Source organism: Falco rusticolus, chromosome 2 (assembly GCF_015220075.1).
Source record: "Falco rusticolus isolate bFalRus1 chromosome 2, bFalRus1.pri, whole genome shotgun sequence".
NCBI lineage: Eukaryota > Metazoa > Chordata > Aves > Falconiformes > Falconidae > Falco > Falco rusticolus.
This window is the reverse complement of record NC_051188.1, coordinates 108,994,594-109,017,089: the sequence shown is the minus strand read 5'-3', so window position 1 is coordinate 109,017,089 and position 22,496 is coordinate 108,994,594. Positions and strand designations below refer to the sequence as shown.

The following is a 22,496-nucleotide window of genomic DNA, read 5'->3' as shown; positions in this document are numbered from 1 at the left end:
TTTTACCTCTGATAAAGTTTTACAGATCTGGTTGCCAATTCTAGATTTAAAAGTAACTCTACGTTTATCAAGTACTTTGGTACTGAAGAAAGATGTTAGGGTAACAGCAATTGGCCAAAAAAAAGGCCCTGGCTGTAGCTAGAACCTGCATGACCCAATGTAATAGAAATCTTGGAGCCCGCAGGCGTTAAACAAAAACCTGTTCTGTTGTCAACCAAATTCAGCGGAGCTGCATTGTTGCTCCAGCAGATCATTCAGCCCCTGTAATACCAGGCTGACTCCTGTGTGGGTTTGTCGCCTTTAAAACACAAAAAGTCACTACCACAGTCCATTGGCTGCCCTGCACGTGTAAATTAAGCAGAGACCATGGAAAATCAATCAAGATGACAGTCTATTCATATGCAAAACGCTCACACAGGTTGTATATATATCCATTGAGACTTAATCGTTGCAGAGGCATTGCGACAACCCCTGCACATTTTACTTCATTTTTGCTGTGGAGCTACTAAGTTTCCACAATTGTCCTTACACTTGCAATTAGAGACAAGATAAAAATAAAGCATGAGTGTAGGACTATTTTCCTTTCAAAAAAATTATGTGTTTCTTCCTTACTATTTTCAGGAGATTTTGCTTTGTGTTATAACACAGGTATATAAAATTAAATGTCTTTCTGAAGGGTAGCATTAATTATACTATTAAACTTGCAGATTACCGGGTAAATGACAACATTGCTCCAACTATTCCATACAACCAGTCATACGACCAGAATACGGGTGGATCCTACAACAGCTCAGACAGAGGCAGTAGTACATCTGGTGAGTACCTACGGCGTTTTCCAGACCTTGGGGTTTGGTGGTGGTTGAGTGCTCTAGCCATGGTTAGCGCTAGTTACTGGACAGAAGGGCTGAAGGGCAGGAACCCACTGGCAGTCATACAGCACAGGGATGTTAAACATCAGAAAAAAGTGGCCTGATAGGTGCCTATGTTTCTGTTGCATCCTGGTGATTGCTCAGTGCCATCTCAATGTCAATTAAGTAATTGATTGGCCAAAATTATGAAAGTGATGAAACGACATAGAAGTTGGATCTCCTAATGTTAATGCTCTAGTGGTTAATGTTATGGTCTCCAGATGGGCAAGCCATAAAAATGCCTTTTCAGCTGTCACCAAAAAAAAAAAGAGGATTTAATTTATCTGTTACCTTCCTGGAACTATTATTGACTTCTTTTCCATCTCTTGGGTCTACTTACCCAAGACAGCCTTATTCGTGAACAGGCTCAAGATACCAGAACATTTGAGTGATACCTAACAGAACTGCCTTAAGAAAATTTTCATTTTTTTAAGTAAACCCATACTTTTTATTAAGTAAAAAAGCATGCATGCATACATAAAATTTTCATAGATTTCAGTGGCTATACGTCAAAACTATTTTTGTACATCATTCAAATGTAGAGAATTGACAAGTAAATTTTCTCATCAGCATTTCCTATGCAAAATATCTAAAAGTTCTTCGTAAAAATCTTGAGGCAAGACAGCCCTTTGCGCTGGGGAGTGCTGACTAGGGCACTGAAATTGCACTCTGTGCTTTGGAACCGCAGAACATGGTTTAATTCAAAAGAGACTGCTGCTCATTGGAGTATAATCTGTTCACTTGCAGCTTTGATGTCTGGTAGAGGTGTGTGAAATGCTCAGAACTGGCTTTACTGTAAGTCTGATACTTAGTCTATGTTTATTTGCAGCAGGCCAGCTATAGGGTGAGTTCATGGTCACAATCAGAAGCCCCCTGGACTTTACATCTGCTAATCAAGACGAGGACTTTTCTTTTCCCCTTTTGTTCTGCTGTTGCCTTTGATAGTCCAGTTGCCTCAATCCCAACGTGGCTCCATCTTGACCAGTTGTGACTGAGGCAGAGCAGAGGCATAAACCTGTGGGTGAGCCTGCAGCGCCTTTGGGCGACCTGAATTCTCAGTGGCTGGGGTGAGATGAGCATGGCTCCCGATTCTCCCAGCTGCTCAGGGGTGTTCTTCTGGGAGCCAGCCTTTTGCCCATGCCCACGTCTGCAACATCAGGATGTGGTGCTGAGCCTGTGCTCAGTGGCGTTGGGACCTGAAGTTCGGCATGAAACATCTCAGGGGTATGAACCCCTGCAAATTAAAAATGAGAAGGTGGTATTCTCCATGCCGACACCTATTACAGTTATTCATAAGACTAACAATTTATAGTCCTACAAGGATTCCAGCAGGAATGAAGCAAGGTGACCAGAGTAATAAATTAATTGTGCTGAACCTAGTATATATCATGTTGCTTAGGGTAGAGAATGCAGACGATGGTCGCCTTGGGATAGTTAGGATCTTGCATGACATACTGAAATAGCAGAAAAATAATTGCACATAGCTAAAACGTATTTGTATCTGGCAGCTAATGTGGGACAATAATAAGCAGAACTACTGTCCATAAGAATGGAAAAATCTGAGACAGCAGAAGTGAGAAAAACAAGTTTGCTAAATCTTGCTGCAACATATTTAATTGCGTATAATACTTAACTATGGTACTATAAAACCATGCCTCAGCTGAAGAGAGAAATATTAAAGATTCTAAAACATACTAAAAAATACGGTGACTTCATCTGCAATTAAAGAAGTAACAATAACAAAGGATAATAACGTATACTGAGGAACAGTGGTAGGGCAGTTCTCATCATAGCCATGTCCAAAGTTAAAATGGAAGATCACCTGAATAATTGGTCTTATTCAAAGTTATTGGAACTGTTAAGGCTGCGTTGTTCTATTATGAGCTATAATTTCCTGGTAATAGTAGTTGAAAACATTTGTGCTATACTTCATCGATCTTCTTTCTTCTCTTTTCTGTTATTGTAGTTCGTCCAGCAATTATTTTCAACTGCACCTGCCATTTAAACTAAAACTAGTAATTTCATTGTGCTTAAAATGTTTCAGTGGACAAGTACAAATTACATATATTCAGTGACTTAATGCAACAGTGGAACTTTAATAGATCATATCTGTATCATATTGTATTTTAGGTTCCAGCAATTAAATAGTATAAAGGCACTTTAGAAAATATGTCTACAGCTCATTTGTTTTAGATGTTAATCTATAATGTAATTAATAGAAGTAGGAAGCTCACTTTTAATGACATTGCTTGTAAAATTAATGTATGGTTTTATCACATTTTGACTATTTATTAACAATTCAAGTTTTGTATCCCATGTGCTTTTTTCCATGCTATGTAAAGTTTCTGGTTAAATTCAACTGCTTAAAATGCAGAGTAATTCTGCGAAGCAGCTACAATTACAGATCGGTGTAAAAAGGAGGAATGCCAGTTTATTCCAACTCAGCACAACAGTAAATTCCCAGAGAATTCAAGAGGATCTGGGGAGGACTATGGTTATTTTGGTTTTCAGAGCTAATGAGTGATGAGGAGGTACTTAAAAGCATTACAAACTTGTTCTGCTTTTTATTCACAGGGAGTCAAGGGCACAAGAAGGGTGCTCGGACCCCAAAGGCTCCCAAGCAAGCTGGCATGAACTGGGCAGATCTTCTCCCACCCCCTCCCGCACATCCACCTCCCCATAGCAATAGTGAAGATTACAGTCTTTCAGTGGATGAAAGGTAAGAAAAACGAATCCATCAGCCATTTCCCACTTAAATCACTAGTTGATTGAACAGTAATTTGACCTACAAGCTGGCAGCGAGACCTTCCTTCAGTACCATTCTGGTGCTCCTCATCTAGCTGTGGTGTGGCTGTGTAGAAGTCACTTACTGACAGTGGTACACATCCAGTCAGTGCATCTTTACTAAGCTGTTTTCAAGAGCACATATAACAATGATTATTTTTTTTTTTCTGGGCTATTTATACATGTATCAGATCTGCTAATTGCACAGTACAAATTTAAGTCCTTATTTTCTTAAAAAATTAATTTTAGCTATGACCAAGAAATTCCTTGTCCTGTCCCACCTGCAAGGATGTATCTGCAGCAGGATGAGCTAGAGGAAGAGGAAGAAGATGAGCGAGGTCCTACTCCACCTGTCCGAGGAGCAGCTTCCTCTCCAGCCGCTGTCTCCTATAGCCATCAGTCAACTGCCACTCTCACCCCCTCTCCCCAGGAAGAACTCCAGCCCATGTTACAGGACTGTCAGGAGGATCTGGGACACATACAACACCAACCTGACCGGAGGTGTGTCAATGCAAACGTAGCGAGAGAGATGTGACAAAAGTCATCCTAGCCCCACTGAAAATTCCTGTTGAATTCAGTGAGGCCAAGATTTCCCCCGTGATATTTATTCTGTTAAAATTTAACTTCTAATCCAGGACACTAGTACTATTTGTAACCTAAGAAATGTGTAATTAAGTTGTTTTATTTTTATACCATGGAAAGAAATGCAGTATATCACTTTACGGTACATACGATGCTGACATAAGTTAAATTCACAGTCATCAGGATATTAAAGTGGTATCGTTAACACAGCTTACCATATAATTACAGTTCCATTGTTTCCAACAGATTTACTGCATTATTACCATAAAATAGCATGCATTATTTCACAGTAACTGTGCAATTAACTTGTCACCAATATGTATGAATATATATAAATATATAATTTATATAACCTATAGATTTTCCTGCATTCATAAATCCTAATACAGGAAGATATTGCTTGCAAAATTTTCTTTAACATTTCCACCTACCCTTATTTAAAGGAATAACCAACATTAATAAAGATAGATATTTGTTAGAGGGAAATTTTGTTTCTTCTCTGAGTTTCTTTTAGTACATACTCTTTTGCATATACAATCTCAGAGCTTCTCTTCCATAAAACAATGAAATCTGAATGAGGCTTTTTATGTATGATGCTTACTTGTCTTGCTTTTTTTTTACGAAGGCACAGCTTTTCCATCCCAAATTATATTTTATTTTTTTCTCAGGTGGTTTGCACATACTGTTTCTTACCACAAATATAAGAACTACCTGCAATATTCTAGGCACACTTTCTATTTTTAGTGACATGCAGGCCTATGATGATGAAATGAATTTGGTCTCACCAAGTAGACTGTAGAACTTTGATTTTATTTAATACAGCTTACTGGACTTTTATGCATGTATTTTCCAGAATGTAGTTTGAAAATTTAGTTCATTTTTATTTTTCCCTTTTTTAAGTAAACAGTAGTTATTAATCTTTTTTTCAAAGGGACTGTATCTGTTTTTAGTTTTGCTCCCCACTTCTACGTGGTCTGCCTTGTGTTATTTTCTTTATTCTGTATGATAACACTGTAACACTTCTTGTACTGTTTATCTTTTTCTCTTCCTCTGACTTCCTGAGTCTTTGAAATCACTCTCTTTATTAGTGGTGGCTAATAATATTTTCTTGTAATTTCCCTTGGCCCTGGTATGTCAAGGCATAGAAGTGTTCGTTTTAATCACTTAAGTTGTCTGGGTTATTTAGAGGTTAAACTAGCCGGACACTAATGGAAAAGGGAAATGCTAAGTGAGCGATGTGTTGTGAGTGACTTTCCACAACCTCAGCTACCATGTTCTGGAGTGTGGGAGATGCACACTGACATAGAGAATGGAGTAAGTGTTGGAGCAGACGTATGCAAACATGTATAACCAGCCAGCAACTGCCTGGAAAGTAGAAAGTTTGCTCAACACAAAGACTTATGACTAGTCACCATGAATGTCATCAAAAGTCGTGGCAGAAGTATCTGGAAGGATGTTCCAATTTAAGCTTCTAGGGCATACAGCTTAGTCATTGAGTGAAAAAATAAAATGTATATTTATTTTGTTCTTCCTGCAATGGTTAAGTCTAGCTTTGCTGAAAGCCTGAGAGTTGTTAGTGACTAAATTTGTCTTTTTCGTCTTACTTTTTCAAGCATTGTTTCTTTTCTTTTTGCTACATCCATCTCATCAGTTAAGAAAGATTCACTTAATTCTGTTTACTCGATTTGTAAGGCTTGGCTGACTGCCTTTTCCATCTAACGGCATTGATATGACCCGTGGCATTGCTGTTTAGGAGCTGGATATACTGTGCTCAGCAGCTGCAGCCCATTCGGGAAGGGGGGTCTGTTTGGAATATGGGGTGACGAATACTTTCCAATTAAGAATACATTCTGAGTGGTGCATGGCTGTGTTGGTTTTGGGGGTGGGTGGGGTGGGTGTCCAAATGTTGATTTCTTTAGGGAAAATAATGTCTAAAATACTGTTTGTCATACTTTTTATAAGCTTTACTTGTAGTTCTGCTGAATGTTATGTCAGTTTCTAATCAGAACCAGGCATCTAGAATGCAATGCTGGTGGTGGGTGGTGTACTGTAATATTTCTCTGTCCGGTCAGCTTGCTAGAAGTATAGCAAACCGAAATAGAAATCTGTGCTCTGGAACAGTGGATAAGCAGAGAAAAATACAAAGATTTAGTGAGATAGCAGATGATGTCAATGTTAAAACAGGAGCTGATACAGGGGACGATGTCACTGTTGAAAGGAGAAGCAGTGCATCAGATAAAACGAACAAAGTATTGTTAATTCTGTATGCCCATGAACCAGCTGCTCTCAATTAGCCTATCCTTAAAGGCTGGCAGGCAAGCTGTGTTTTCAAGAACCCTAACATATTTTGTAACCGCTTGCCTGTCTTCGAACACCAAAACCTAGAGAACAGGAAGACTGGCAAACATATTGCAAGGACAGTTGTCACAAGAGCTTTAAATTAAGGCAGTAAAACTTTATTAGGCAAGGTCTCTAGTCAAAGGCAGGTGGAGATTCCCGTGCAGCAATGGCTTCTGCGATTTGGGGGGATGGGCAGGTTATTAAATGATTATTGGATATATATCCCAGGCTGACCTTTTCTTCATTCCATTCCGTATTTAATACAGCAAGTGGAAAACAGTGGCTAGGTGTTGTAGTCCAGGGAGGTTCCAGCTTGTTTTTGCCACAGAGTATTAGGTTTTTCCTTGCTAATTTTTCCTTCCAAAATTAGTAAGTATTCCCATTTACTAAAATAATAAAATTAAAAAAAATGCCTGTGCCCCTCCCTGCCCCCTTCAAAAGAAAAGATATAATTTATGAGAGCCACCATTTGTCAATGAGATAGTAAGAGGGGAAAACTGACAAAGGAAAATTACTTTGGAAATTGTTGCCAAGCAGAGTGCAGCAGAAGTTTCTGGTGAGAACGCCAACGGTACAGCCTTTGCTGTGGAGAGTATTTTTTGCCTGTCAGACAAATGGCCATTAAGGAGCGTGCCCCTGGCCCTGTGAAGAAAAACTGCTGACAGTGTTACTACGCGGGACTTCTGAGCGAAATATTAACTAAACAGAATGTTGATCTAATGATATATAATACTTGGCCTCTTTAAGCTTGAGACACCGCTACTGATGATTTAAGCTCAAAATAAATTAACCTATGCATCTATATGCATTTTGGTATCCTTAATATCTAGAACTAACATTACAGTAGAGAATTCTTTCTTTAAATTAACGCCTAGAGCAATTAAAAACATAATGAAATAACAGTATCTCTTTTTGTATCTTTCTGAATCATGAGGTAGGTGGAGGGAAGATAATGTTTATGAAGCAATCTCTTTGGATAGAGGCATCTGTTGACATTGATAGTTTCAAGCTTCTAGAGCAATATACAGACACTTCTTTTGCTCATATTCTCAAGGGTGCACAAATAATTATTTTTTTTTAATATCACATGAACTCTGCCTACCTCTTCACCTAGCTGTACATGTACTATTTGTAGCATTGTGCAAAATAAAGCAATTTTCATTAAAATATGTGATAAAGGAACCATGTTAAAAAATCAGATTTCTTTGTGGTAGATTTCAAACTACGTAGCTGTCGGTCCTGATTTACAGCAAAAATAAGACGTAGAAATAACAACCAACCCTGAACCTTTCACATACCAATTCTGTTGATTCAAAACGGCAGGTCAGGCTTGTTGGGAAATAAATATTTTCATCAATCTACTATTCCTCTGACTCTGTTATGTGACTTCAATTCTTCTTACCCTTGTATTTTCATGCAGACGTCAACCTGTGAGTCCTCCACCCCCTCCAAGGCCTATCTCCCCGCCACATACCTATGGATATATCTCAGGGCCCTTGGTCTCTGATATGGATACTGATGCACCAGAAGAGGAGGAGGATGAGGCAGACATAGAGGTTGCCAAGATGCAGAACAGAAGGCTCCTTTTGCGTGGCCTTGAGCAGACACCTGCCTCCAGCGTTGGGGATTTGGAGAGCTCTGTAACAGGGTCCATGATCAATGGCTGGGGTTCAGCCTCCGAAGAAGATAACATCTCAAGCGGACGGTCTAGCGTTAGCTCTTCTGATGGATCATTTTTTACCGATGCAGATTTTGCACAGGCTGTTGCGGCAGCTGCGGAATACGCTGGCCTGAAGGTTGCCAGACGTCAAATGCAGGATGCAGCAGGAGGTGAGTTTGTCCTCTGTTTGATGGGAGAAGAAAAAACAATGGCTATTTCGAAATGTATTTATCCACAGCTGCTTCCTGGGTTCCTGTTGTTCTTACAACATTCAGACATTCAGGAGAGGGGCAGTCAGTTTGCACTAGTGGAAGTGCAGAAAAGGAGTTTTGGTGAAACAGTTCCAATAAATTGCTGCTCTACATTGTTTTTCATAAGTAGATCCTAATTTTTTGGTCTCATTGATTACTGCCAAACCTCAACCCTGCTGGTGGATTTGCGCCCAGGATTGAATGAGAAAAAAAATTAATTACAGAATTCTATCCTTTTCCTATTATAAAGCTCCCAGTGTTTTCAGTCACTCTTCATGAGAGATTTAATCCCTCTGTGTTGACATGTCCACATAAATAGCAAACCTTTAGAGTCATATTTCCCCTATATTTGAAAATAATGTAATAATAGTAGTTTTCCATTTTATACTTTGTTGTTCTCTTTTGGAGACTGCTGTTTAAGCTCTTACTGCTGTGTTATTGAGATGAACTGAGTTTGTCCAGGTTTCATAATTTGACAGCTCTTATTAGCTGCAGTTTAAATTACAGATTATGCATATGCAGCAAGGCCTTGTGCATGTGTTCCATCTTTTTTTTTCTCCTCACCGCTGGACATGTGAAATACGGTATTTTAAATATTTCATGTTTTACAACATACGGGATATTAGTAATGCTGGGTGTATACAGGTAATCAGTAACCTGACCATGCCAAATGGATATTGTTATAGTTCAGCTAAGAAATAAGAATACCACAGCGTGGAATGCAGGTTTCAAGCAGATCCATGAACATTTTGCCAGTCATTCTTATTAAACTTCCAGACCTGGGGAAGAGGTACTCTGGCACAACTGTGTCCACCCTGACTTCACAGATTTGCAGCCATCCTCCCGTTTCTGATATCCTCTCCCACTTAATAGTCCTTTGTTTCATTTCAACACAGCTGTTCATCATGGAGAGTGAGAGGGGAGGTAATTTAGTAATTCTGGATGAAATCCTGGCCGATTGAAGTAGGTGGCAAAACTCCCATTCATACCCACGGGGCCAGTATTTTATCTGTTGTATACATATAAGTTCATATACAGTTGTGTCTATGTGGGTGTAAATTCATATATTTAGAAAAGGTCTTTTTACATCCCGTTGCTATTACAGGTAAAGAGTTTTACAACAGTCAAGTTCACGTCGCGCAGGATTTTTATGTATTGATGTTACCTATACCTGACTACACATCCTAAAAATGTGACACTTCCTACCTGCAAATAAGCTGTGATAAAATGCCAGTTGAGCATCCCTGATGCATTTCTGGTAACTCTCTCAAAGCAGCAGAGGCGGCCTCTGTACCTGGGACCTGCTGGCGACTCGCTGTGCATATGGCACGGGTGTCCTCGCGCTACCCGAGCTAGGGGAGGTGAAACCCGTCTTGAAAGTAAAAAGTTTTGTTGTTTCTGGAAAGTTGCTGGGCAGGAAACCTGCTTGTGCTTGCCTACTGATGGAGTTCACATTCCTTGGACAGGAGCTACCAGCCTCTGAGCAGTTGGATAATTTCTGTGTGGCTAAGCCAGCCTGCCTACTGATGGGGTAGCAAATGTGTCGATTTAGTTACAGCTCACTCTAAAACTGATTACAGGAAGGGTGAGAGCTTTATTTTTGTTCCAACTGTATTTTCAGGTTTCATATAGCTAGGTCATTCTGAAAAGAAAGCGTGAGGTGTCTTTATTTTGGGTGAGAAAAATAATAGCTATTGTTCTGTAACAACTTCCAGGCCGTAGACATTTTCATGCATCACACTGTCCTAGACCCACCAGCCCTGTATCGACTGACAGCAACATGAGTGCTGTTGTAATACAGAAGGTCCGACCTGCCAAAAAGCAAAAACACCAGCCAGGACATCTGCGCAGAGAAGTCTACACAGATGGTGAGTCCACTGAAATGGGTGAAAACGTCAGTGAACCTTTCTAAATAGCATTCAATGTGCGTGTGTGTGTGAAATTTTTCCACAGAGATAACATTATGTTTCAGAATTCTGTGATTTGTGTTTCCTGTTGCTAAACACACTGCAGAGATTAATCATTCTAAATGCCAGAGTTCCTTAATACTGTACATTGATGCTTCCACTCCAGAGCTTTGCACCTGTTTTCTATAGTGTCCTAATCTGCTAATTACTGTCATTATTTAAGAGCCCAGATAGCATAAATAGTACAGTCAATGAGAATAATGTGTGGTTAGGATTAAAATCTTCATTCACATGACTGACTACTAAAACCTTCAGAATGTATCTGTTCCTGAAAAAAAACCTTTTACCATTCAAATGGTGGACAACACAAATCAATGAATTTTAATCCCGACCATGGCATTGTTGCAAGCGGTTACTTTGTGAGTAAAAGCAAAATCTAATCATCTTCTTTCGTGCCTTCACACACAATATCAACTCCTGCTGAAAAGGTAGTGCTTGTGTTCTCTTGGGAGTGTAGGAGGATAATGCAAACATTGTGATGTTGTCTAGAGAGAGCCTTTAATGAAAATGCCTCAGGTGGTGCAGCTTTTATTAAAGCACTACCTTCCAGTTTTATAAAACAACCCACGGGCTTTGTTGGAAAATCATGTAAGATAAATTCTCCAAGACTTAACCCATCTTGTCAAGTTTGCTGATTTTGCTAAAGGTGGGGGGGGAGCAGAAAGAAAGGCATCTTTCCCCACCTCCTGGTTCTCTGCAACAACAATCTGATAAGGACTTTCATTACCAGTCTGAAATTTTTCAAAGAGGGGCATCATTTGCCATTATCATATGAAAGCCTAATATTATAGATCCTTATCCAGGGTTACAAGAAGGGAGTTTTGAGCCACTTCTCCCCATGATTCCTGCCACTTGACAAAAAAATTTAATACAAAGCTCACAGCACGATGAGCAGAAGTAATTTAGCAATGAGTGGTTGTCCGTGCTATTATCTGTACTTTATTCTGAGTATTTTCTCTCACTAGCATCTATCTGATATTAGGCTGCATTAAATACTGGCATGACACAGTGCACCTGGGCCTCTTGGCTTATGCCCAGGCCCCTTCTGTCAGTGAAACTGAGCGGTTGGAATATTATCTGATTTCAAGAGGTTATTACAGTGGTTTTGTGCATGTTTGCTTCTGTGAAAGGACAACTCAAGGTGTAAATCCCAAAACTGTACCAGGAATGTTACATTTATGAGACCCTCGTAATGGTGTATTGCAAGATTTTATGGACATTTTATCAGCTTTTATTCTCTTGAAGAGAATGCTCTTAACTGAATAATTGGCTGAGCGGCAAACCTTGATAGAACCAGGACATCAGAAATAAGATCTGGACAGGAGTTTTATGTGGCCGTTTTCTTCTAACAGGAATAAATAAGAGATGGGCCTGTATTTGATGACAGGGTTTTGTGAAAGCAGTTATACAAAATCAAATCACAGAGCATTGTGGTTAGATACGGCAATAGACTGGACAATCATGATCAATATTTGTTTTGTGTTACATAGCACCTGCTTACTTCAGCATATTTCCTAGTTAGGTAAGAATTTCCACTAACCTGTTCAGTGTGCAATACAGTGTGGTCATTCAGGGAACAGCAAATTACGGCTTTAATTTCTGCAGATCTAATAAAACACAGTTCAAAGGTTGAAGATCTTGTTTGGTTTTGATGTTTCTGTTTTTCTTCCCTGATCCATTTACATAAGCATATTTGGAACCTTGTTGAATATTATAAGCATTCATCTTAATAGCCACATCTAGTATATTGTCCCTTTAGAATTAGCTATAAAATAACATCTATAATTGCTTTCCCTAAGTGGAGAAAAGTGATAAACATTTAAGCACAATTGACCTTTCCCAGATATACAGAGGTTTTTTTCTGTTGGCTTGATGTCATACTGTTACTTATCTTTTTTTGTAAAGGCGTGCCCGATTCAAAGATTATTTTTTTCTTCATAGTGAGTGAACATATGTGTGTAGTACATTTGTAGTACAGAAAAGCAGATATTCTGAATTTAAGCAGTTATTGGTGGCTAAAAGCATTGAAAAATACTAATAAGAGAAAAATACATTATTTCTCAGCCATTAAAATGTAATTCACTTTCACATATAAAGAATTTTCTACTGTTCCCAAATTACCTGCTTTACTATTTGCTAGCAGTTTCATCACATCCCAGTGTCATGAAGAATTTGCATGATTAGTTGACAGAAAGGATATATAAACAAATTCTTTGCATCAGTGGTTGAAAATGCCAAAAGGATTATCAGCAGCAATATCTCTAAGTCTTAAATTCTGGATTTTTTTTTTTCTTTATACCACAAGATTTATGAAGGAGATTGCTGTTTCTGAAAGTGTGTTTGTTACTAATGTAACAGTAAAAAGTCTACTACTACCCTTTCTTAAATAAAGGAGAGTGCTCTCTGATCTACTCTGCATTGTACAAGTAGTAACAATATTGTCTTTTCTGCTAGCATTAGTTCAAATCAGTTTCTGCTTTATGTGAAACAGGATTTCAGCTCAGTTGTATTGTTCCTTGAAAGTCATCCAAGCAGTGAAATGTTCTCCATATTTGTTGCTAAAAATCTTTGCTCAGTAGGTGGTAAGGATTGAAATGTATGAATTTTTAATTGCTCTTCATCTAGCCTTTTAGAGTTAACTACTAAGAGTGCATTACAAGAACCAACTAACAGATGCATCCTCCTTCTCAACCTTGCCTGACCTACTTAAATATTTAATTTAAGAAACCGAATTTTAACAAAATACTTTTGTCTTTTCTAATATTAATGTGAAAGTATCTTCTGAACTGCCTTGACTTATTAGTTACAAGCCCTCAGAATTGTAAGTATTTCGATAAAAACAGCTGACATTTGTACTTTGACATTGCTTTAGTTCAATAGGTCTTTCAGTAGGAATTATGCCATTGACTGTTCACATGAGATTTTAAATCCTGATTCTTTTTAAATCTCGTGAGTGACAAAGGAAGAAACACTAACATTGTCACAACTGGTGGAGACTGTAACTGAGTTTTTTAGCTGTGTTATCAATTACGTGACATAAGGGCAGCTGAATTTCTCACAAAAGGCAATTGAATATCTGCCAAATATTTCCATGAATTTTCACTTTGAAATGTTAAACCATTATGCATGCCAGCATCATTTGTACTTTTGTCTCCCTCTGCCTGAGCAGTACAAAAAACCTACTCTGCACAAATTTCAACAAGGTAAAATGTGAGTAGTAATGCATTTCTTACCTCTGCTAAAAACCAGCTTGTTGCTGAATGATAATAATGTTCAGATACCTGTCCGCTTTGCAGTCCTTACTTCTGATTCTATTGTGAGATATTTTGTAAATGTTGATTTTGATACTGAGGGAGGTTTTGTGGAGTGAAAATTGGTTTGATAAAAGCATTATGTATATGTACAGAAAGGCAAAAAATACCTACAACCCACTGTTTTTTATATATCATCCTGGGTTTTGCTGTATCTATCTATTAATCTCATTATAGTACAGATTGAGCATGTTTCTTGAAAGATAAAACATGAAAATACTATCAAAACATAAATAATTGTGGCTGAGGTTATTATGTAACTAAGAATCTTAAATGATCCTAGAACTTTACTAAGTCGGGAGGAATCGTGAGTTTTGCGTGCCTGCATAAATTTGCAGTAGAAGACAATTCACTTGGTATCTTCCTCCAGTATCGCATCAGGTCTGTAACTGCTGTTTGCTTCAGGATGCGACCATAGAAATCTACAGCCCAATAAGAGCTTAAAAGAGCGAGTTGCCTAATAAGGCCCACTTCACTCATTACTCACTACTTACAATTCATCTTTTTGTGCTTGTTTGTGCATTCTCCACCTCAGTGCCAAATTAACTAAGCAGATTCTTTTTCCCCACTCCCCAGCGGTGTTTTGCCTATCTCGTCATTCCTGTATATGTTCTCACTTCGAAAATTATCATCGCTCCTTTCAAAAGACATACGGAAGGTTTCCCCTATAGACTGTGCTATGAAATGGTGTCCGTTAATTGTTTGTGTTACGTGGGAAGCGGTACGACAGTAATACGTAGATATGAATGAAACGTGAACACAGCTGACTTTAACAAATACTTCTGAGTTCTTTATATTGGTTTCATGTTGCTTTGTGATTTATTTTTTATTCTTTACAATAGAAGCTTCCATTTGGCTTTTAATAAGAAGTGTGCCAGTTTGTACTGGAGGCAGATTGAATCTGGATTTTCTCTGTGGTCTGAGCTGTTAAAATAAATACCACAGGGGTGTAATAGTGTTGACCTCTGAAAAGTTTTTTGGGTTGGTTTTTTTTTTCCCCTCTGTAAAGGATTCTTTTCAGCGAGAAGCACTGTGTTATAATGAAGATTTTTATAGTTTCCCTGCAGGTTGCAAAAATGTGCCTGGAAAAGAATATCACTTTTCTTTAGTTATTACTGTATGATAGAGCTACTGCCATTTTATGAAACTTTTTTTATATCAATGCATCTTTCCTTTCCATAGTCAAGCTTTAACACCACTTTGTTCGTTGTCCTCTGTAGCTGGGTAGAATTCTTGAATAAAGTGGGTTGTTCCAAGTTGTATTTTATAGGCGACAGGAAGGATGCTGTTCCTTCCCTTTGGTATGCAGCCAGCGCATTGCCGTGCCGCAGCTGTTGGAGCCTGGCTCCAAGGGTGACGGGAAAGCTGATGTTAGGTACCTACGCTCCCTTTTCCTCTCCAGCCTCATCACAAGGGCTTATTCAGGCCTCCAGCAGCTTAATGGAGACAGCGAGTGGGGAATGTGAGACACAAGATACTGCGTGAACAGCTGTGGTTCCAGTAACCTATGCTTCTGAGTTTGAGTATCTTCATCCACTTCTGATTCAGCATGTCCTTTTCCGAGAGAAGACATGTGAGAAGGATGCTTTCCCCAGAAAGTAAAATACTGTTTGAATCTCCGCAGGCTAATGCAAAGTTTTATTTTCTAAATCTTGACCAGGTTTTATAATCAGTAAAAGTATTCTGCAAAAGGTGGGAACCATCACCATCTTCAGCCTTGCTTCTGCAGAACAGTTCTTGTGCTTGATAAACTTTGGTCTGGATCTGACATGGTCTGAAGCATTGGGCTTTCAAGGAACATGTCACATGCAACTCCAAGGTCTTGGGCAGTCTTCACACAATTTTTCACTTAGTTCTTGCATTCTAAGAGGTTATGTACTTCTTCAGACTGACATTTTTTGGAGCAACTATTGAAACTTAAGATCGCACAGCTATGGATGTGATCAAGTATCCAAACTCACAGGTGCTTGGTTTAAGCATCTACAGGGCTGGACAGCACCGTGCAAGTGGCTTGGTTCGCTCTTTGGTGGCTGCAGCTCCCGGAGCATTTTTAGAGGAGGTGGTCTGAATGCTCCTCTGATGTCTGGAATTACAGTTTCATTGCTAAGGTCATGGACTGGACAGAGGTTACCTCTGCAAACCACGTTTAAACAGTTATGGGTAACAAAGGAGCACAATCTTCTGTGCTTTCTTACCAAATCTGTTGTGTTTCCCATCTTAGTGAATCAGAAGTTGTCTCTCAGTTTTACCAGTTTAGTTTCCTCAGATAAAAAAAATCTGGTCCATTGCCCACAGATCTGCCTTTGTTCCTACTTTATAGTCTAATATTTCCCACTTTATAAATAAAATTATTTTGATTCAGCCACTCAGTATATCCAAGCCTGTAGCTAATTTACATTGTACCTTCTCAAGTTTTGGAAATGACAGTGCTTTTCTTTAAAAGATACCTTTCTCTTTTAATGGTGAATGGTGAGTGTTAAGTAGAAACTTAGAATGATGTCTCAGTATTCAGTTGTTTACCTTTAGCTGCTCCCTAAAACTGCTGCTGCCCAAACAGCTCAGTTTTGAAAGACAAACTACGCTACACAAATTGCAAGGAGTATAAAGCCAGTTGTCCAACCTGTTCTTAGCTAAGAGGAACAGAAATGAAGAAGTTTCTGCGTTTTTTTGTGAAATAGATTTAGCCCCTTATTCAAGCCATATATTTGAACACGGAGAAGTTTTCTTGGTTGCTTTGTTAGTTTTTTTGTGGGTGTTCTTTTCTTTTTTGCTCTCTCTTTTTGTGCTTTATACCAAGACAGTGGAATTAACACAGCAAGAATGATGTTACAGATCTCATTTACCTGAACTATGTCCAGCCTTAGGAAATGTCCTTTATGACATCTTTCTTCCTCATCATCCCAGTCCAGACAAGCAATAAAATTTCCAGTCTTATTTAAAAGAGGTCAAGGGCAAATCCAAGTTACGTCACTAGTCGAACATGGAGGGTGGTGCCCATTAAGCTTGTGTAGAGCGCTGAATTCTGCAGTGCTACACCTTTCCACAGAGCTGTACCAAGTCACTTGTGCTTTGTGTCACTGGGAAACCTCTCAAAAACCTCTGGCATCTGCTGTATCTGAAATTATACATATATGTTAGATGTCTGCTTTTTTCTTATTCAGGAGTACTACCTTTATTCGTGGCCCAATTTAGTTAATTTTCAGATGGAACATTCTCTTGAATAGGCTGTGAATTAGCTGTATATATAGGGATGGTGTTAGAAAAACACAGCTGCTCCAAGATTTTTGTGGAAGTAGAAAGAATGAATGCACACTATTATAAAATGCTGAAGTTACATTTTTTAAATAGTGCCGCTATCTTTTTTTTTTTTGCAATCTCACTTGAGAATATTAACTTCAGAAACGTCTTTCACATCTCTTTTTTTAACCTGTTGTTCTCATATATGCATGATTTGTTCCTACAGCTTTGTTGTGAACTGCTTTTGTATTGTCTCTTCCTTGTTTGATTTTACCCTTCTTTTCCTTCACATTTTGTATTCCACAGAGCATTATTGTATCCTGATGAACAGTTTACACATTCTGGTTTTAATTCTTAATGCAGGAATAGAAAAAAATAACTAATTAAAACATGTGTGCCTTATAATTACTATTTAAAAGCAATTTTAGAACTCCTTAAGCTGTGCTACTTTGAGGAGACAAATTCTAAAATCTTGTGTGTCTTTTTTTTCCTTCTTTGTTCTTCCTGAGAGCTTGCTACTTCATCGATGTGTGGATTATTTTTTTTTGTATCTCATGACATACCTCTGGACATCAGGGATATCTATGTTAGATCAACCTATTATGTTGAAAGAGGAATGCAATAATTATAAATAAATATTATAATAATTTATTATAAATAATACATGCAATAGCACAAGCTGCTGTGTTGTTGAATGGACTTAGCAAAACGGATAAGTATCAGCAAAGATATGTTAATATATTTAACTCTGTGTCGATAACTGTTACCGATGTGTTAATATTCAAGTGTCTAAAGTTTATTACAGCTTTTGTAATGATTGTTAAGAAAATACTGTGATTTGAAAAGTCAGAAAGAGGTCATTACTTTATGTTTTTAAAGCTCAAGCTTTGGTAAAAATACCCATCAGCAGTTGTAACAGTAACATAATAGTTTTGGGGATGGAGAGGGAAGGGCAGAGTGAGCGCCAGAAGTAAACAGGGCATCTGTTTCTTCAGTTGAAGTTAGATATTATTGTTTAATTTCACTAGCATGTGATGTCATCATAATTCTTATTCTTTTTCAACTTTCTAGACTTGCCACCCCCTCCTGTGCCACCTCCAGCTATAAAATCACCAACTGCCCAGTCCAAATCCCAGCTGGAGGTGCGGCCGGTCATGTTGCCAAAACTTGCTTCTATAGAAGCGAGGACAGACAGATCTGCAGAAAGGAAAGGAGCGAGCTACAAGGGGAGGGACGGGGTGGATGGGAGACAGCATTCAGACGTGCGAACAAATTCAGGAGAGCGGAGAGAATCACAGGATCAGCAAAACGATGGGAAACTGCGAGGAAATAAAGCACCAAAACGAGAAGGCACGCCAGCAAAAACTCATCTTCTTCAAGGTTATTTTGCATGCTCTGGGTTACTGGAGTGTTGGGCGTTGACCACAGGGAACAGGGCAGCACTTTTCAGGGCTCTCACACTGCCGGTGTGAGTGAAACTAGACCTCCTGACTTGTCACCATTTATTGTATACAGTGCTAATATAGGGCACCTTGCAGGTTCTCATTAGGGTAAAATGGAAAGAAAAGCATAGATTTTCTGTCTTGCCTTCTGTATACCCATCACGTATTAAAGCTAATGCTGAGGAAGCCCAAACAGAAATATTCTTTCAGAGTTGTAAGGATGAGTGTCCTTGCCCCTACCATACGTTTATAATGTAGTTATATTTAATCTATCTAATTAGAATCTAATTGATACGGGAACTGAGTGAAGTCAGATAGTAGATCTGTAAGTCAGAGATTTAACTTTTCTACCAAAGAATTGGTGCTTTGCCCATTTTTACCCATTTGTAAAAGAGAAAAAGGCCAGAATAATATCTGGTCCTGTTTAAAGAATCAGAAAGACGCAGCAGTAAAACAGTAGTTATAAATGCCAACTGACATGGCATTGTGTGAATCAGACCTGATCAATGTAATCTCTTGTGTTTGGAAGTTGGTAAGATTAGTAATTAATGGAACATGATTAATGGAATTTGCCAAGTGTTCACTAAGACTTTCAACACAGATTATACAAACGCCTGGTCCTTTCTTCCCACAGGTGTCCAGGGTCAATATCAGGGGTGACTGGGTAGTAAGTTCATTAAATGGGCACATTAGTAAGAGGTGCTTATGTTGGATTGCTAGAGAGAAAAAGTATTAGAAGGTTACCTTAGAGGACGGTGCTGACATTTTAAAACACACCTACTAATTTTGTTTCAAACTCAGTCTGAGAAATGCAGGGTCTCATATTTAGGTGGAATGAGCTCCTTGTGAGTATCGTGCATATATTGTCATTTCCTCCTACTCAGTCATACCGAAAATACACTACCAGGGGTTGTTTTTTACTTAATTTTTCTGTAGAACATAGAGCAGGGATCATAAATTGAAATGAAGTGGACAGTAATCATGAATTAGTTTTTTCTGTAGTGAATGTTACCATGTGAATACTATAAATTTCATCGAGAAAGCTTCTATAATGCTATTATGGCAACAGTATATTTCATATTCCTGTCAGGCATCACTTGAAACCTACTGAGGATCATAAAAAGTGAAATAAATCACCTGCATGCAGAAATGTTAGGATCACAGTATCTCTGGGCTTGTAAACATAACAATGTATATATTTAATTATACAGAGGACATCCTGCCATATTCTAGACCAACGTTTCCAACATCAAATAATCCTAGAGATCCCAGCTCCTCCAGCTCTATGTCATCAAGAGGATCAGGAGGCAGACAGAGAGCAGATCAAGCAAATATAGCCCGAAGGAATGTTGCAGAAATGCAAGTACTGGGAGCTTATGAACAAGGAGAAGAGGAAGAAGAAGAAATGGAGGTAACTGCGGTTGTACTACTGCAGAGGACTAGACTAAGATTATTTCCTGTGCTTAGGCAGATGCCAAGAAAAAGCATTTTTGAATCAGGAATATTTCTCTTCAGAAGAAAACCAGTACATTTCACTGTCTATCAACATTATGCCCAATCCAGGAAGAGAAACTTTAAGAACGTGTCAAAAACATAAAATTCAAGTAATATGTAGCATACTATAACTGTCACCGCATTAAAGCCTGTGGAACAGAACTTGTAGAAATATGGTATTTAAATGTGCAATTTATATTTACAGTTTCATTCAAAAGTGAAAATAAAAAACTGGAGCATTTTAGAACACCTTGACGTTGCCTTTCACATTTTTTGAACGTTTATCATTCTAGATTCAAGGCATGAACCTTTTTCTTTTTTTTTCTGCCTAATGATTTTAATTCAGTTTAAGTCCTTATTGTAGAAAGAGTATCTAAATGCAGTCACGTTGCTGCACATAATTAAAAGTAGTAATTATTTTTAAAAGGTAATAATTCTCTAAGAAATATGTGAAACAAATTTTAAATGATAAAATCTAACATGTAATTTTTAATTTTTTTTAATACAGGAAACAGAAAGCTGAAGACAACGACATGTACTGTAACAGGCTTTTAAAATCTAATCTGAAAAAAAAAATCACTTAAGATGCCTCAAGTCTGATGATGTTTGACGCCAGAAATAATGTTCAGTGCAATCAGAGTGTACAATTTTTCATTTTTCTCCATGCCATCAGAATGCTAGTTTTTATTTTACTCTTTCTTTGTAAACCCTCCTTATTAGGAACAGCCCTTGCCTATTCCGTAACGCTAAGGGCATCACCTTCGCTGCCCGAGAAGGCAGGTAAGCTGCTCTTCGTGGTACTTGGGTCAGCTGCTGCTTCAGGATTAGCACAGAAGGGAATTCCAGAGTCTGGGATCCCGAGGTTTCTTCCCAGCAAGGCAGTGCTTAGAACACTGCTAGTACACCAGTGAGCCCAATCGAGAACGTTGCAAGTAATACAAGTAATACAGCATTGATTAAAAAGACCCCCAAAGTGAGCATCGTGCAGAACGTTTTATTCCAGGGTTTCACTATAGCCTGCAGTTATTGCAAATGCTGTCTTGCAGTTTCTATACAGACTGTGTGTCTTGTTTTCTGCCAGTCTTTTGCTAACCTTTTGCAGATGATACAGTTTTACAAATGCAAGTAAAATTAATTTGGGATGAGGTGGCTCTTATTGTAAATATGTACTCATTTTAAATCCCCTGTGGTACTTTGATTTGTCTTTCCATTTTCATCATTAAGTACATTCTTATTAAAAATGCCCTTTGGGATAGGCAGGAGGTAAGCCAATGTGATTGCTATTTGCCTAATCGTGGCATGAGCAAGTTTATCTGAAACTTCTTCTGATTTTCAGCTTCAACAGTGCTGATGAAAGTAAGCAAAAAAATCAATGGACATTTTTAATAATGATTGGGTAATATCATTAACTGTTACTGGCCCAAATCTCAGACCTCTACTTGTGTCAATTAACTTTAAAGAAGTGCCACTTAAAGAAATTTTGTTTGATCTTGGCGGTTAATTTTTTTTGTAATGCACTGCTTATCTTTTTTTTTTTTTTTTTTTTTTTTGGTTTTAAAAGCACAATCACTAAACTTTGTTTGTAAACCATTGTAACTATTAACCTTTTTTTTTGTCTTATTGAAAATGTTAAGCATTTGTTTGGGATATTTTTCATCTTTTTGTTAATGCTCTATGTTTGTATTTGGAATATTTGAATGATGACAGATGGTAAAGTAACAAACGTAAATGTGGGCCATAATCAAAACACTTCTCACTTTTCCTGGACTTACAGAAAATTACCAATTTTGCTGTGGCCTCTCTGAACATTGGATTATCATTAAAGCTGAAATAGAGGCATTAGTTGCATTGAATTTGCCAAATGATGTCCTCTGTCTGTAGAATTTATGATCCTTTTTGTAATTATAAAATTTCTTTGTCATTGGTGCTAATGGAAAAATGTGTGTTTGTTTATTGACAGCTATCAGGTCTAGCCCCAATGAAAAAAAAAAAAAAAAAAAGAAGAAAAAAAAAAAGTGTTTTGGTGTTTACCGAGGACTGAAATTTTTCATTTAGCTAATTTTTGAAGAAAGGTTCCATAGAAAGGGTGTGCAGTACTAAAGGAACAATCCATGTGATTAATGTTTTCATTATGTTCATGTAAGAAACCTCATATTTTAGCCATAATTTTGCATACTGAGGATCCAATAATCAGAAAAGTAATTTTTGTCACATTATTTATTAAAAATGTTCTCAAATACATTATCTTTCCTGCGTAGTTTCTTGTGTTCCCTGCAACGTATTTTTAGGGCCAACTTGATCTTACTTCTGTTGGTAGGAGTCAAAATCTGTTCCGCTGCAATCTGCCGTTTCAGTAGCGTGAGCAAAGTGGGAGAGCTGGATGCAGTCTAAAGGTTTTACATAGTCACAAATGATTGCCTTAAAGATCTGATTTCTGGGCGCTTCATGAACTGTGATAACGAAAACATCTCTTAGCCTGCCAGTTTCCAACGAGAGATGATGAAGGAAATCTGTACCAAC

The 22,496-nt window shown here is 38.1% G+C and overlaps 1 protein-coding gene across 6 annotated transcripts in view; it reads left to right on the top strand.

Moving 5' to 3' along the window:
• Window positions 1–22,220, top strand: part of ROBO1 (roundabout guidance receptor 1) — a 320,661-nt gene extending 298,441 nt beyond the window's left edge. For 3 of the 6 annotated variants that reach the window (XM_037377901.1, XM_037377906.1, XM_037377900.1), the window contains 8 exons: window positions 708–815; window positions 3,483–3,627; window positions 3,942–4,193; window positions 8,035–8,444; window positions 10,241–10,393; window positions 18,112–18,420; window positions 19,694–19,893; window positions 20,485–22,220. In XM_037377901.1, the coding sequence (XP_037233798.1) occupies window positions 708–815; window positions 3,483–3,627; window positions 3,942–4,193; window positions 8,035–8,444; window positions 10,241–10,393; window positions 18,112–18,420; window positions 19,694–19,893; window positions 20,485–20,499 (1,592 nt within the window). In that variant the 3' untranslated portion in view covers window positions 20,500–22,220. The remainder of the gene's footprint in view (window positions 1–707; window positions 816–3,482; window positions 3,628–3,941; window positions 4,194–8,034; window positions 8,445–10,240; window positions 10,394–18,111; window positions 18,421–19,693; window positions 19,894–20,484) is intronic. The other 3 variants (XM_037377903.1, XM_037377902.1, XM_037377904.1) reach the window with 3 other exon arrangements.
• The last annotated feature ends 276 nt before the right edge of the window (window positions 22,221–22,496 follow it).